Here is a 16,788-nt window from a genome sequence, read left to right on the forward strand (position 1 = left end):
AACAAGCAACCATATAACAGGGAAGCAACAAAGCCCACATGGAAGAAGCACACCAATCCGTGTGATCGTGAGGTATAAATGGGATCAGGCATCAGAAGACCCAAAACAAACAACAATTTCAATGAGAATGAGAGGGGTTGGAATGGAGACCCAAACCCCATCTGTAGACAACTGGACATCCTCTCACAGAAGGGTCATAAGGAAGGGTTGAGCCAGCCAGGGTTCAGGGTAGCACTGATGAACACACAACATTCCTCTAATTCTTTAATGCTTCCTCCCCACCCCCTACTGCCCCATTATCATGACCCCAGATCTACCTTACAAATCTAGATTAAACTGGAGCATGTACAATGGTACAGATAAGAGCTCTCAACACACAGAGTCCAGGACAGACAAATGCCTCAAGACCAATAATGAGAGTAGTGATACCATGAGAGCATAGGGAAGGAAGGGGGAGATGGGGGAATCAATCGCAATGATTGACGTACAAGCCCCCTCCCCCAGGGGGACGAACAACAGAAACATGGCTGAAAGGAGACAGTGAACAGTATAAAATATGAAAATAGTTGATAAATTATCAAGGGTTCACAAGGGTGAATGGGTAGGGGGGAAAGAGAAGCTGATACCAAGGGTTCAAGTAGAAAAAAAAAGTTTTGGCAACAATGGCAACATATGTACAAATGTGCTTGATACAATTGATGTATGGATTGTTGTAAGAGCCCCTAATAAAATGGTTTATTAAACTTTAAAAAATGCAATTATAAATTAAGCAGGAAATTATATCATATAGCTAAAAATAGGAAAGATTTTAATTAAAAAATTGTAATAACATATTTGCAGTAATGAATTGCTATTAACTCTCAGCTATCTGCAAAAGGTAGCTCAGATCACCTGTTTTGAAATTTGAGAACAAGTCTAGGTGGAAGGAGAAAGGAGGCTTTCACATGGAGCTGGGCCGGGGAGGGAGCATGGAGAGTACTGGGAACATTCAAAGGAAAACATTGAACTGAACGAGTTGCCCACTATCCAGTCTCATATTCTCCCTTTTGATGATGTTGATAAGTTTCCCCAATTATGGAATATAAGTTGCTGCTGTTACATAAAAGAAGTAGAGATGTGATATAAATGAACCTTTATTATTTTAGCTATTCTGTTTTTATGTCTGTCAAGCTTAAATTTTTAAATTAAAAACAAAATTTATTAGATTCTCGTGAGATAGGATTTTGGGGCTTCTTAACATAAAAACTAAACTAGAACTGACTCACTGGTAACAGAACCTCAATCTTAGATTTAATGAAGTGAAATCAAGCCACATCTTCATTTCCCACACACCAGTCATGTGTGAATGATCCCATTTACTTCACAGGAGAATGTAGCTGCTTTTGAACATTGAATTGCTTCCTTTGTGTGCTGTCTTATTTTAAATCAAAATTGAAGCTACTGTCACTAATATATATAAGTATTGCAATGATCCTGTTTTCTATTACAAAGTAGGTTCTTTGTTTACTTTTTTAAGTACAAGTAGTTCCCAGTTCATAGACATCCAACTTATGGACAATTCCTATGATGGGGCTTTAAAATGTTGGTGCATAAATGGAGAGGGAAAAGGAGATACAGGGAGACACATACAGGCTGCACAGGAAGGAGAGTGGGAGTCTGTGCACCAATCTACATGGGTTGGACAGAGAAGATTTATACATGCGTATAACCTTGGCTGCATATGTATGCATGAATGTGGTGGAGCATACGTGGGACAAAGATAAAACTCAGAACGAAATTTCAGATGACATCGTTTCCTTTCTGGAGGAAAGAGGAGTGATGGAAATCGAAGACCCCTGGAAACAATTCCTTCCATGGACTAATGAACATCAGTCCCCATGGCCTCGAGACCAGAAGAAGTAGCTGGTCCTGCTGACTGCTATCAACTGTCCTGTGTAGAGTGGAAGGAAAATGAAGAACAAAACTCAAAATAATAAACAAGACCAGGCTTCCTGGCGGAACCACTGACATTGTAGCTCAAACTCACCCTTTAGGTCAGGAAATGAACTCCCCCCTCTGTAGCTCCAGTTTCTAGCCAAACAATAAGCCTACAAAGGCCACAGTAGCACTAGTGAAATATGCACCCTTTAGATCCATGCACCAGAGCCAGTGGAGAAGGGTTGGGAGAGGAGGGAAGAATGGAAGTGGACAGAGGGAAGAAGTGGGATAAGTGATGTAATCAATAAGATGAAGCAAAATGTATATGAATTATTGAATGGAAAATTGATCTGCTCTAGAAACCTTTCCTCATTCACAATAAAAAGTTTTCTTAAAAAGGGATTCCGCCCCCCCACTTGTTGAAGCCCCCCCCTGGTACTTGCCCTTTAATTCAGCACTTTGAACCTTTTATCGGCTGCTAAATTGAAACAGGAACAGACCTGACTGAAGTGGGAAGCCCTGCAGAGGCATTAGGAGCCCTTTCAGGAGCCCAACAGGTGAGGTTAGATGATCGGAAGAACTGTGGGGAGCCATACAGTCAGAGTGACAGTAGCTGCCATCTGCGAGCAGAGCCCCCACCCTCTTTTAAGCTTTGCTTCGATACTCGATAAATTTGCCATCACTTTGAAGCAATTGAACCAACTCCTACTCCCCTACTGGCAACGCATTCTTCATCATCCTCATCTGTTGTCTGTGCAGCTTTAGGGTCACTGGAAAGGCTTGACTTTTTTCTTGCACTACAGGTTAAACGAGAACTTTATGAAGCCTCTGTTCCAGCTGATTTAGAAATTTAAAAAAAAATCATTTTATTGGGGGCTCATACAACTCATCACAATCCACACATACATCCATTGTGTAAAGCACATTTGTACATGCGATGCCCTCGTCATTAGAAACTCTTAAAGGCAGCGAGGAATGGATCTTATTTGGACCCTAGGAGTTGTCTTGAAATCTTGAAGCATAGAAGTGAGTCCCTTTAAAGAATACTACCAGATAAAGAAATAATAATTTATAAATTATCAAGAGTTTGTGAGGGAGGAAGGGGGCAAAATGAGGAGCTGATACCAAGGGCTCAAGTAGAAAGAAAATGGTTTGAACATGATGATGGCAACAAATGTACAAGTGTGCTTGACACAATGGATGGATGGATGGATTGTGATAAGAGTTGTATGAGCCCCCAGTAAAATGATTTAAGAAAAGAAATAGATGGTAGACATGTGTATATCACAAAAATTTGTGAAGGCAAGTCACAAATGACTAAAATTTGTAAAGCCTACCCCACTGCCAACAAGCTGATTCTAACCCACAGCGACCTTCTGTAGGCCTCCAGAGGCTGTTAGTATCTGCCGGAGCAGAGACAGGGACCCTCCACTAGCTGACAGGGAGCAGCAGGTGGGTGTGAACCCCCAGCCTTGCAGTTAGTAGTCCAGAGCTTATCTGATAGCACAGCCTAGGGTTAAGCGAACTGTTCCCTCAGAGAGCTGCTTGAAGTCAGTTGCATTCTTTCAAAGTAACCGACTTCAGCTTTGTTTTCCCTAATGCCTCAACATAAAGTGTTTTGTTATTAAGCAATGCGTGATTCCATATTAGCAGAAGTGACATGGTGAAGACAGTGCTTAACTAGAAGGTGACAGGAGATTGTAAATCCTATTCTCTAGTGTGTAGATATATGAAAAAGCTTCGGGAATACTCAGTCTACAAGGTACCATTACTCATTTTGTCTGGAGAGAAAGAATTATGGGTGATAAAAACATGTTAATTAACTTGCTGGTTTCCTTTCCTTTGTTTTTAAAAAAATAATGAATGGCCTTCACATAAAACACAGCACAAAAAAATAAAATCAAACCAAGCATTACGTTGTATTCATTTCATTCAGGAGTATACACACTTACCTGTCCAACTAAGTCCCAGATGATCGGCTACTATCGCCATCCTGATATCCGTCCGTTCACAAGGACTCTGTGGACCTACGATTCACAATGTCTTAGTTAAAACAAACATCAAGAAAGACAGGATCCTGGAAAATTGCTTTTAGCAGTACTTAGATTTTACAGAGACTAATGCTGACACTGTACATTTAAATGTGTCCTAATCGCCTACATGAACACTTCTCTTTTCACATGGCTCACTTATTTTTCACCCACATCAGGCCAAATGTAAGACTACATGGATGCTCAATGTAATGGAATTAAACATGCTGACAAAGCTAGCTGCTTCACAACGGTTACAGAGCTGTGTTCTGAAAACACCACGATGAGGTGTGCTTGTCAACAGCTGTGCTTATCACGTCGACAGAATATATCTGGACGCACAGTTGTAAAAAGTTGCTTCTCTCGAATGACACCGACATCCTCAGCATGCTTCCCTCGCTGGCTACAGTGCAGATGGATTCAAAGGAAGAGAGAGGGCTCGATAGAACAGCACAGACAGATGACAATGACAGAATGAGAAACTACAGGGAAGTCACTCCACAGGCAATCACAACAGTGCATGCACTAGGATCTACGAGTTGGGAAGTGTTTACAGACGAGGCTTGTTCCCCAGGAGGTGAGCAAAGAGCGCTCAGGAAACCTGACTGCCTTCATCCTCACCAGTCCTCCTACTGCTCCTTCTCTCACTGCCGGCTTTGTCACGCTTTGATTTTAAAGGTGCCGCCTCTGGTTTCTTATCTCTAGCAGACTTCGTGGGAACTGAAGGCGGGCCACCCCGGGAGGTCTCGGACAACGACGTGTTTCTGGAGGTACTGTCTTCCTCATCGGACAACTCGGATTGCATCTTTTTGTCTTCTTCAGAGAGGCGGTCCACAAGCTTTAAGGTCTCACCACTAATTCCCTTAAAATATTCAATGGAATGTTTACAGACTTCCTTCAGCTGACTTTTCCTAACTTTGGCTGTGGTGCTGGTGGTGGTGGTGGTGGTGGTGGTGGTGGATCTGGTGCTAGTGGCACAGGTTGATCTTACCTTGACTGGCAACTTGGATGGGAGCTGTTTGGCTTTGCCTCTCTCTGACTGACCTGGCTTTTGTGTGGCGCATGCGTCTCTAACAGGAGCTGGGTGCTCCTTGTGTGTGTGTTTGACTGGAATTCTGGACTTGACATCTACCCATGGAGAAGAAGTAAGGGCTCTGGTTTTCTCAGATGAACTAGCCTGCTTCGCTCTGCTCACTTTCATGTTTGGCATATGATTTGGTGGGATGAGATCTTTGGGTGAAGTGGCCTTTATGGGAAGTTTGGATTTTCGCCTAATCCCTACCGATTCTCTCGTCTTTTGTTGCTCTCCGGGAACTTTCTGCTGCTCTCTTAGACCGTGTCCTGGCAAGAGCCCTGCCCTTTTTCCTGATGAACTTTTCACGGGGTTAGCTTTGTCTGTGGTACAAGGAGGGGGGGCAGAATGTTCTGTCAGAGCTACATTGCTGGTCATGGGATCTGTCTGTATAGTGGAAGGATCCAAATTGTTGTTGTTATTAAAATTATCTTTTTGAAAATCGTGTTTTTCTTGAGGGCTACTGCCCAACTGGCTACTGGCTGCCCTCGAGAGCATTCCAGTTTCATTCTCTAGTCCCTGACAACTGGTCACCACAGCGTCTAGCTTATCTGTCATTTCTCCGGGGCTTTCTTTCTTCATGGTCATGGTGGAAGCGGAAATTCCCATTTTTATAGGCGTGCGCAACTTGGGGTCAACTTTAGTGGAATTAGTGGCTGCGGCTGCTTTCTCCAGGGAACCACTACTGGGTGCCCCTTCCTGACACTCTCCGCTGACTGCGACTCTGGGGTTCGGCTCCACTGCAGGTGCCTCGACAGTTTTCTCTAGATTGGTTTCTACAGTGGTGTCCCCTGACTGTGGCTGTAGGGGGTCAGTGACCACACTTTTATCCCCTTCCCCCTGGTCCCCTGACTTCCCTTCAGAAGTATGCTCACCAATCTGGAAAAATTGGAGCCTCTCTTCAACAAAGTCCCTCTTGCTCATGTCAATTGCACCACTGCGAGTCATCTCAAACATTTTTCCTTCATGAAATGGGAAGGGGTTAGGCTCACTAGTAGGGGTACTTTCATCGGTGGGTGTTCTGGCTGGTGTTGTATCGGGGGTTGTTGCTGGCGACCGGTCTTCCACCGCCAGACCGAATGGCTTAGTGTCATCTTCCCGCGATTTACTGTCGAAAACTTCATCGTCCCCTCGGTTATTAGACCAAGGGTCGAAATCTAGGCCTTTGGTCGCTACGGTTTTAAAAGGAGTGGCAAATTCTTCATCTACTTTGTAACTGAAATAAGTATCAGGAAACACGGATCTGTCGGGGTGTCTGCCTTCTAGGGTGAAAAACTGGGCCCCGGACTTCTGATCAGTCACATCGGGCGTCTTTTCGGACGAAGAACTTTTGGAAGGCGGCTTGTCCTCCTCTGGCCCCACCTTCCCCTCTTCCTCAATAACTTCAAGTTTGCTCTGGCTAAAACAGCGGTCGGCTGGCTTCAGAATGCCCTCTGTGTTCCAGACATCTCTCTTGATTTCCACAGCGGGGTTGGGGAGTTTCGAATCACTCTCCGTCAACCCATCGTCTTCATCCTGCAGGTCATAGCCGTCCAAAGAGTCGATCTCAGTGGCATCTGTGTCATGGGAAAACTCAGCTGTGGTCGCGATGGAACACTCCGTGATGGACTGGTCATTGTTGCCATTCTGGGCAGCTTCGTTCTGAGGGGACTCAAGGCCAAGGCCAAATTCGCCGTCCTTTCCAGTTCCATTTGTTTCCAGTTCGTTGGGGCTGGAAACCTTTTCAGCGGACGCTATGGCTGTTGTTGTGTCTTTTTGTTCCTCATCGACTTCCTTCAGTTTGAAGGTGTATTTCTTAACGGGGGCGGGCTGGTAGATGGATTCATCGTCGCTGGAATCACTGATGTCCGCCCCGGGAGGCACTGGCGAAGGGGGCTGCACTCGGATGACTGGCTCTGCCAGCTGGTACTTATCATGCTCCTCTTGCAAACTGACTTCAATCAGGTCCCCCTCTCTTTCAGGAAGATACTGCTTCCCCGACTCCATCTGGTCCGCATCCAGCGGCGGTGGAGGGGGAAATTCAATGTAGGCAACCCTGTTACATTTCGGTCTTTGGTTGGAGTCTTTGCTCACACCCTTCGGCATCACGTGCTCAGTGGCTGTCTCCTCCACTGCCGTCTGCTTCAAGGAGGCCGACTTGACCTGTTCCTCCTCCTCAGAGTCCTCCGAAACCTCGGGAATCGGGCTGGGCTTGCCTGGTATATACGCTGTGAGCGAGTCTGGCGTCTTAGATGTGAACTCGTAACTCACTTCTTCTGAACTGGGGGTTTCTGGGGTTAATGGGCTCTTCCCAGAGCTGTCTAGAAAAGACACTTGCTCTAGAGTGTCGTCCTCTGGGCTACCTTGGGGAGAAGGAGGTGGCTTTTGCTGTCTAGTGGTATAAAAGGTTCCCCTGGTCTCTTGTACTGTTTTACACTCCTGACTGAGGATTCTTTTTGCACCTCCTTGTTGTATCTCCTTCTCATATTGCTTGCCCACTTGTACAAAACTGACATACACCGGTAAAGACTTGATCTCTTTCCCTCCTTCTGTCTGGACAAGGGGTGCCACTTTCCCCAATCCATCAGTGGCACTATGGTCGCACACATCACTAGAGGGAGATTCCTTCCCTGGGCTAACCTCTAAGGAATCGGGCGATCTGGTGGGGGAGGTTTCAGTTGCATCGAGAGGAGGGCACAAGCCTACATAGCTTTGGTTTTTGGAAAACTTGCTGATTTCTGAATAGGTAACTCTTTCATCTTCTATGGAATTAAAGTGCTGTATCTCAACTGTCTCTTTACTCATACTTGAAGGGGGTAACGTTTGCGGCAGTTCGTGTTTGGGAAGTGTCGACTGCTCGCCCACACCGTCAGGACCCTGAGACGACGCCACCCTCCTCTCCTCGGCCACTCTGACTGGGATGTGCGACACTGCCGTGCTCTCACTTCTCCTGGAGGGCTGGCCGGGAGCGCCGCCGGGACGCTCCCCGTCCTTCACAACATAGTCCCTATATAAGACCTTTTTGGAGGGCGATTTTACAGGCATGTCCTTCATTTCTGAGAGAGCGCCATTAGTTAACAATGTGTGTTCTCTCTCAGTCACAGACATAAATTCACTCTTTCGATCAACACTTTTAGTCTCGGGGTGACCCACGTGATTCTCTCTCACATCATGAACAAGCACATGCGAAAGTTTTTCTTTCTGTGACTTATTGTTAGTAGCTCCAGAACTTTCCCATGTTCTAAAAACCTTTTTGTCCCATGGTCCCTTGGTTGCTACCTCTGAGGTTACATGACATGCCAAGTCTTTAGCCTGTTGCTCAGAAAAAGAGTCAGGCACTGCTTTAGTGGACATTTCAGTTCTCGGTTTTGTCACATCATCAGAGCCAGCATCGTTTACAACAACCGCATGGCTTTGGCCCGGGTCATCTTTCGGTTTCAATCCCATAACATTTCTTTGCACCGACACGCTTTCCTCGGAGAGATCTATGGCCCTCTGCTGCTTCTCTCTAGCAGACGCCGGGAAGACGGGTAGCTTGCTCTCCTGTATTTTCTTGACAGGGATTCGGGATTGGCCATCTGGCCTTCTGTCTTCTGGAGACATGTCCTTATTCTTTGCGTGTAAGCCTTGTTCAAATTTTAACCTAATGGAACTGAGCTTGGATTGTTTGAGCTGAAACCCAGACTGGGGCCCATCTGGTGATCTGCTGGGGGAGACACTTCCTCTGACTTCCCCCGGGGGCTTGCCGTCCTCCGTTTGCTGGGAAAGGACCCTCTTCTCCGGGCTGCTGGGCAGACTAGCCGCTTTCCTCTCCTCGGCTTGCACGTCACGGCCCTGCTGCCTCGCCCTGACCCACTCGTCGTTGGAGGCCAGCAGCTCCATCAGCAGTGCTTTCTCAGGGCTGCTGCGGCTCGAGCTTTGAGCAGCGTGTTCTTGGCCGTTTCGAAGGCGTGGCTTTTTCTCTGGGGACTGCAGTTCATCGTTCAACTTTTCCGTTTTGTCACGAAAAAACTGTGACACTTCAGTCAGTTTTTCTTCCGCCTCCTTCACGGTCCTGTCCACCCTGTCTTCATATAGCAACTTCTCTCTACCTCTGTCTAATCTGTCCTCAGTGAAGCGCATCCACATGGCATGTTTTGGACTACTAACATCGCCAGAGTAGTGCAACACTGCCACTTTATCAAAAGGCTCATCTTTGGACACTTTACCTACACCATTTTCAGACACATCTTTATAGATTTTGGAGAGCATTTCTTTTTGGGGGGCAGTGGCTACTTTTTCTCTGGCCCGCTTATCAGAGCCCTGTACCTCTGAGCTAGGGGGTCCTGCACGGTCAGTAACGGATTCCTCAGTATCAGACTGAGACACATCTAGCTTTTCTGACAGGAGCATTTTCTCAGCAAACCTGTACGACTCCCCTCTTAGTTCTGACAGCTCATCGTCATGGTATTCTACGGAGTGCTGACTCAGAAGCCTCAAGGTTTTGTAAGCGTCATCAGCTGTGAGCTGGGCAGAACTCGGGCGAGTGTCGTCTTCTTGGGACACGGGAGTGTTGACCCTGGAAGACTCCAGGTAAGAAGGCAAGGACTCTTCCGCAGTCAGTTCTTCTTCTTCTGGCTGACCCTGCTCCTCTGCACAAGGAAACGCATCGTGTTTTTCTGGCAGAAAATCTGTTAGGTTAATATCGCCCCGGGATAAGTCTTTCTGATAGACATACATTTCCTTCTCGGGATGTTTTTTGGTCTCTCTAATAATGACTTCAGTGGGCTCAGCCTGGTTACCTTTTTCGATGTGGACTTCTATTATACGCTCCAGTTTGGGTTTCATTGGGTGGTCCTTCTCTGCGTGCTGGGGTGAGGGGTCAGCAGCAGACTTGTGAATGTCTGGAGACACTGCAGACTTATGCTCAAACAGACCTGCCAGCTCTTTGGAAGGGTCCCGCCCGGACTGGAAAGCCTTCATGATGTCATGCACTGACATGGTCTCTTCAATTCGTTCCGAGGCCCCTTCGCTGCCCGGTGGAGAGTGGTAAACCATCCTGGTAGTGGTGGTGATGTGAGTCTCTTCTTTCACGCGCATGCCTTTGCTCAACACCCGGTTGTGGTCTTCCTCTTCACTGCTGGCTTTCAGTTGAAAGGCTTTAACTTTTTCTTTAATACTAGTCGTGGCGGGCTTTGGCTCCAGTTCTGTAAAAGCCGCTGGCGCTTTGGGTGAGCCGGGCTCATCTGGTTGGGACGGGGGCACGTCCCCGGCCGAGGGCTCGTAGCTCCTGATGACGTGGACCACCTCCGTCCTCGTCTCTGTAATGACAGGAGGGATGGGAACCTCGTGGAAAAGGGGTTTAGGGCCAGTGCTTTCAGCACTCTGGGGGGCTGACGGCGTTTTCTCACTTCTCGTCTCGAAGCCGCTGTCAGACAAGGGACTCTTATCCTGGTCGTGTTGAGAAAAGTCGTCCGGCGACTCTAAAATCGTGTCTGTTCCAAAAAAGGAATCGGCCATTTTGCACAATTCTTTCTCGGAGGTGGAAGGCCTCATGGAGGCAGGAGGCATCTTGAGTTTGTGCTCCTGCAGCGCGATGGCTGGTTTCAAAATCCGTTTCTGCCTCTCCTCACCCTCCTTTTTGGCATCCTCCAACTTATACTTGAAGTTGGTCAGGGCGCCACTCCCAATATCATTGGTTAGGTAATCGATCACTTTGGTCAAGTTGTAATCCTTCTCCGAGGTGGCTTTGGCCCTGACCTGCACCCTTTCTGGCAGAGAGGGGGAACGGCACGCAGCCACCTGCCTCGCTTCCTTAATCTCCTCGGGACTGAATTCGGTCCAGTCGTCTTCTGGGGAATGGCCTTGGTCACTCTTAGGCGATCTGGGTGCCGCTTTACTCTCCACACACACATCCTTTTTGAGAATCTCACTAACTTTCACTAAGTCTTCCTTTACTTTCTCGACGATTTTGAAAGGCTCCTCATCGTCGATCCTCCCTTCTTTGGGGGGTTCGGTCTGGAATGGCTTCTCTTCAGGCACGTCCGTCTGGAGAATGGCTGTCATCCGAATGAGGTCCTCTTTCATCTCGGCCACATCTTTGAGGATCTCCTGACTGGAAGATAACGACGAGGGTGTTGACAGCTTAAGGGCAGAGGGCGCGAGGAACAGGGACGACTTCCCTGGCGATGAAGTTCGATGGAAAGGGGGCTGAGACCGCGTCTCCGTCGCCAGTGGTTTCATGGGTGACAGCAAGGCTGCTGTTGCTTTTGTAAGGGAACTCGAGTCTGGGAGCTTTTTTAACGCTGGTTCTGGCAAAACATTGACTACAGAGTATACTGGCACGGTTATTACGGAGGACGTGACGGATGAGGTAGTTGCAGCGATGGACGACCCCAGGGACGCATAGAGTGCACTTGCGGAGGGAGTTCGAAGGGGCGGGAAGGCTGCCGGAGCTGCCGGGCTGTAGGGCCGGAGACCCGGGGAAAGCGCCGAAAAGACCTTCTCCGCCGGGGCCGCGGCCGCGCTGGCCGCAGATGGCTTTCCGTGCAGGGGGGCAGTGGCTTTGCATCCATTGATGAGAGCGGACGAGGACGGGTACTTCAGAGGGGAGACAGAGCCGTTGACGAGCGGCACCTCGGCAAGCCCCGGCATCGGCCGCACAGGGGACGAGAGCGGGGACGCCAGGGTCACCTTAGCTGAGGACGCGATGTCCAGCAGCGCCGACTGAGCTGCAGCCCCCCCTGACTTGAGCGGGGACGACAGGAGCGGCGCTGCGGATGGGACGTTGGGCTTCAAGGGCAAGCTGGAGGCATACACCGTACTGTTTGATTTGGGGGATGCAGGGGGGGTCATCGTGATTGAAGACCGCTCCAAAAGGGACCCTGCCGTCGTCCCCGGAGAGGGGCGAGGGGAAAAGGCGGCGCTGGCCGCCAGCCCTTTCAGGGGCGGCGCCTCTGCGACTGCGGGCGGTCGAACCAGGGTACCGGCGGACACGTGCAGCGTGTACGGAGACGGTGACCCCACTGTTTTTATCGGGGACGCAATTGTCCGGAAGGCTCTAATTGGAGACGCCACGTCACTAATGGATCTAACGGAAGAGGTGGTGGAGGCGCCTAGCGTGGATTTGATTGGAGACGGCGTCGAAACCGACCATATGGATTTTAAGGGCGAGGCTGACGGAGTGTTGGAGGAGGAGCTGGACAGGGAGGTGAAGCCGGACTTGACCGGCCCGGGCGCTGTCGTCGGAGCCGCAGTCCAGGGCGGGGATGGTCTCGTCGGAAAGAAGGGCTTGTATGAGTAAGTGGTGGGGAGGGATCTTGTGGCTCCTGCACTCCGTTCAACTGTTTCTTAAGTTTGAAAATGAAACCAAACACAAAAATCAACAAAAATGGTTGAGAAACAGAGAGACCAGAGAAAAAAAATAGGTCAGTAAACTTTGAAATATTACAAAAGCAAGTACAACTGTCTGCATGATTTAGAATGGAAGAGCCAAAAGGAACAATCACGTAAAACGAGGGTGGGGGCTAGGGGTGGGGAACAAAAATCTCAGACATAACTCATCCAAAGAAATAAATTTTTAAAAGACAAAGAAATTAAAATAACAGCAAGGTGAAATGAAAGACAGAAAAAGCACATCGCAACCAAATAGGCCAACAATGAAAAATAGAAAACATGAGGAAAGACTTAACGATGAGAAAAACAACCACAATGGGAAACTAGTCTCTTACTTCCTATTGACTTTCTTATGTGCTGGTTTAGAAAGATCAGTAGTCGTTCTGGTTTTGTTTTTGCCTGTGTCAGGTACATGCTTATTTTGTGCAACCAATAGGACTCTCGTTTTCGTGATTTCTAATGTTCCCTTTCCTTGAGTTTTGGTGATAAAAATTGCACCTACAGAGAACCACATCGATGGATGTACTATATAGGAACTCTCTGAAACTCGTTTAGAAAACCACTCAAGCCTATGTCATGCAGAATCCAAGATAACTCTAAGTGACAGGCAACTGGTGTGCAAACCGTGAAGCCACTGGATTTAAAATCTGTTATTTTCCATGCACAACTCGGTAATGCTTCACACCCATAAAAAGCCAATAAGAGCAAGAAATTCTTTGAGTCAGAATTGTAAAAGAAAAAAAAAATGAACAAAACACACACACAAAGAAAAGGAATGTTTGCATTTATGTTTTTCATGCAGTATATTCCTTTTGGTGAGGGGGAAAACTTAATATGAAATGATTTAAAAATGCATGTCCGTACACGCACACACAAGAAAACAAAATCAGGAAATATGGTGTATGGTTACTGAAAGCAAGCAAAGCAACCTAAAACATGTATCATGCGCGTTACATCATGGCAAACAAGCCAATAACAATACAATTTGTAGGCCATATTATGCGCAATATTTAAACTTTTAAAAACACTTTCACAAGAGCATGTCGAAAGAAGAGTACACTTTTTCCATGAGATATGAAGTCTTGGTACCTTTTGAGATTTTAGGATCATATTTAATAATGCACTTAAAAAATTAATCTGCGACAAAATATACCCAGGTCTGTAGCTATCACCAATTTTGGCTAGAAGCACATAGTTTATCTTAGATGTTTTTTCAATAATCCATTATTCTACTTTTAATTCTCAAAAGGTATCATGGGGAAAATCTAAAAAAGCATAGTCATATTTGTCATACCCATATTTAAACACCTAGAGTGGGATACAGTACACATATGTATATATATTTATCAATTCCAATTCTAATGTCTTCCCAGGAATTTCTGTGGGACTCCTGAATACCACTGAACACTGGAGCAGCCACGAGGTCTTACTACCACTGGCAGCATTCTTCTGGCAATGGGGTAAGCACGCTCACTGGAGAAGAACAAACACGCGCTTAGGCCTCTCTACGTCTACAACACTAGCCAACAAACCGAGCAGGGCCCAGGCTTGTGGAACACCCGCCATGGGCTAAGGCTCTACGCCAAAGCTCAGTACAGTCTCGCTTGCAGAAAGCACTGGTTCAGAACAACATGAAATGCGAGGGGGACATGAGCCTGTGGCATCTTTATCCTAGTCTTCAATGGGTGCGCGGGCCAGTGCTTGGAGTAGCGGCTACTCCCACCAGCGTGAAGATGTTCATTCCTAGTGTACATTTAAATTCCAATATTCAGAACATACCCTTTCTAGGCTAAAACATTCTAGTGACAAGCAGAAGAACTAAGGAAAAACACATCCGTTCATTATCCCGCCTAGTCGCAATTCTCAATAGCACAGAGCTTCATTCTTCTGGAAATGCCACACTGCAAAGGGAAGAGCTACCGGGTCTTTGGATTCAGCCAAGAGTCTCATGAGAGTTTATTTCTGTAACTACTGGAGCTGGCAAAGCATCTGCCTTATAGTGCCAAGGAAGTTTATGGTGTTCTCATTCGCTGCACAGAGCAGCCAGCCATATTTTATATCCTTTGGTGGGGCATATTTTGTGATTCCTTTATTTTTCTAAAAGCAGTTTTACGGGGACATAATCCACCTTGTGATTCTTTTACAACCTAGGGGCTTTGTGGTTGCCGGGCATTGAAGTACCCTGCAACTCCTTTTCCCAAGGGGCCTGGGGGAGAGAAAGGTGCTAGACTCAGGGGCCTTGCCTTCTCCTTAGTCTTTCTCCTTGTTTGTGTCTTTGCTGGTAGGGGTGCTGTCAAGTTGGTTATGATGCACAGCACCTTCCTATGACAGTATGCAACTGTCCCCACGCTTTTCTACGCCGTCATCCTCAAGGAGAGGAAAATGCCAGGTCCCTTCTCTGGTGGAATGGCTGAGAAATCGGAACCACTGACTGTCTGGACAGCCAAGCAGTTCACTCTTGCGTTCCAGTCCTCGGTTCTCTCCCCATTATGCTCCCTTTCATGAAGCAGGAGACTTCTTCCTTCCATCAGAAGTCAAGGAAAGCCAGCTGCCTGCCTTAACTGAAGTGAACAAAGAAGCAGCGATACTTTCCTAAGGATTTAGAACACCCCTGACCTCCTAACTCGGCCCTCCCTCAAGCACAGGGACACCCGAAGGACCAGATCAGAAGGAGATCACCTGCGCAGGGAGGATTCTGACCCAAGGTGGCTGGTCTATGAAGGCTTTTCCAGAGCTCAGATGGACAGGGAAGGTCTTAGCTCTAGGGCAAAATAATGTTCCAAAAAAAAACTGTCTGCCTGGTACATTGTGTCAAACAAGGTCGTCGAGGCTTACATGGGCACACATTGCAGCATGCCGCAATCGGAGTTCATTCCAGCCCTTACACTTCCGGAGAACTGAGCTATTTCTCTAGAGAGCTATCTCGACTGAGGCCTAGAGGGGACATTCACGAGGGAATGCTGCCGTTCTTCCAGGGCTCCCCGGTTGGTATCTTACTGTAAAAGCTTCTCTAGTAGCAACGAGCTAAACTCCCAAAGATTAGGCTAAGATCCTCGGAGCGAGCAGGAAATGTGTTTTCTGCTACTTATTTTATACGCTACCTCGAGCCATAGTAACACGAAATCAGGACAGGAGGGAAAACCCAGTTACAGTTCGTTCTTACTAGCAAATCCCACTTAAAGTCAAGTAACTGTGAGTCCGTGAGAACCCGCTAGGTGTGAATTGTTAATTTTACAAATGCTTTTGTGTAAAGGCTACTCAAAGTGAAGCTCTGGTGGGTAGGGTGGTCCACTGCCCTGTACCAGTGAAACCCAGGGCTGCTCACGGGACTCTTCCTTCCCTTGGACACAAGATGCGATCTTGAGGGAGGCAGTGATCCCTAGAATTGCTATTTATGGAGGAAGAAGGGGAGAGGGAGCACAATGTGAATGAACAAATCTTTCCCTTGGCACTCGCCAGGTAGTTAACAATGAACCGAAACAATCACTGAGGGCAGCAAAGTCCAGCGATGACCTGCTTTGGGGTGGATGCTGCAGTGAAGGAGAAAGCAAGGGGGTGGGGTGGGGAAGTCATTGGGAAGCAAAAGCGGGAATGAAAGGAAGAGCGAGAAAAAGAGTGAAGGAAAGGGGCGGCGGGGGAGAGAAACAGGAAAGTGGGAAACATTGAAAGGGGACCTCGAGAAGGCAGGAGAATAAAATTCCTGCAGAGTGGGAAGAAAAAGGAGTCAGGACTTGGGAAAAACGACCTAACCATATTAAGAAAAATGAGATGACAGCTAAAACAACTACCACCCTTTCCAGGACCACCAGATTCAGGGGCAATATTTATTTCCCCTTCAGAGCATCAATCAAAAGTACAGTGGTACTTGTCTTCCTAGCGCATAGTAAAAGTGAAACTAAATCAAACCATACACGATACTCATCATAACATAACTAGTGACTTTTTAAAAACCGTGTTTAAAGCTACTACCTAAGGGTGCTGACACTTGATATCTTCAACTATGTGCAAGACATTGCTTAGATTTCAGGACAGATGCTTCTTGTAAGGCAATTTTGGGGGTCACTGGGTTTCCAAATGGCCCCAAGTTCAGTGTGTATAGAAAAAATGTCTCTTCTTATCAAAGTCGACACCGATGTTTAGTAAATGTGTTAGCAAACTCACTCATTCCAGGTTCACTCAAGTAGCTGTAGCGCTTACGTAACGCTAAAGAAGCAAAACTCTGTCGTCTATCGTTTTTCTCCGTCTGAAAAAGAAAAAGAAAACAACCGTGTTTCTAACTCCCTGGAGACACTCTCGGAACACTGAGACGTTTTTGTAGGTTGGCATGTTGATATCTCATCTGTCTTCTATGTTTCTTACATATTTTCCTCACGGAAACATTGAGTAACATCCTACCTGGCTTCTCCATATCCCCCC

The 16,788-nt window shown here is 47.1% G+C and overlaps 1 protein-coding gene across 12 annotated transcripts in view; it reads right to left on the reverse strand.

The window, feature by feature from the left end:
* The window catches only part of ANK3 (ankyrin 3), a 378,044-nt gene that overhangs the window by 39,258 nt on the left and 321,998 nt on the right, over positions 1 to 16,788 (reverse strand). For 9 of the 12 annotated variants that reach the window (XM_045291321.1, XM_045291325.1, XM_045291322.1 and 6 more), the window contains 3 exons: positions 16,534 to 16,615; positions 4,569 to 12,326; positions 3,870 to 3,944 (listed from right to left, as the gene is read on the reverse strand). In XM_045291321.1, the coding sequence (XP_045147256.1) occupies positions 3,870 to 3,944; positions 4,569 to 12,326; positions 16,534 to 16,615 (7,915 nt within the window). The remainder of the gene's footprint in view (positions 1 to 3,869; positions 3,945 to 4,568; positions 12,327 to 16,533; positions 16,616 to 16,788) is intronic. The other 3 variants (XM_045291330.1, XM_045291331.1, XM_045291332.1) reach the window with 1 other exon arrangement.

This window comes from Echinops telfairi, unplaced genomic scaffold (assembly GCF_000313985.2).
Source record: "Echinops telfairi isolate 266 unplaced genomic scaffold, ASM31398v2 ScPeMD7_70;HRSCAF=299, whole genome shotgun sequence".
Lineage (NCBI taxonomy): Eukaryota > Metazoa > Chordata > Mammalia > Afrosoricida > Tenrecidae > Echinops > Echinops telfairi.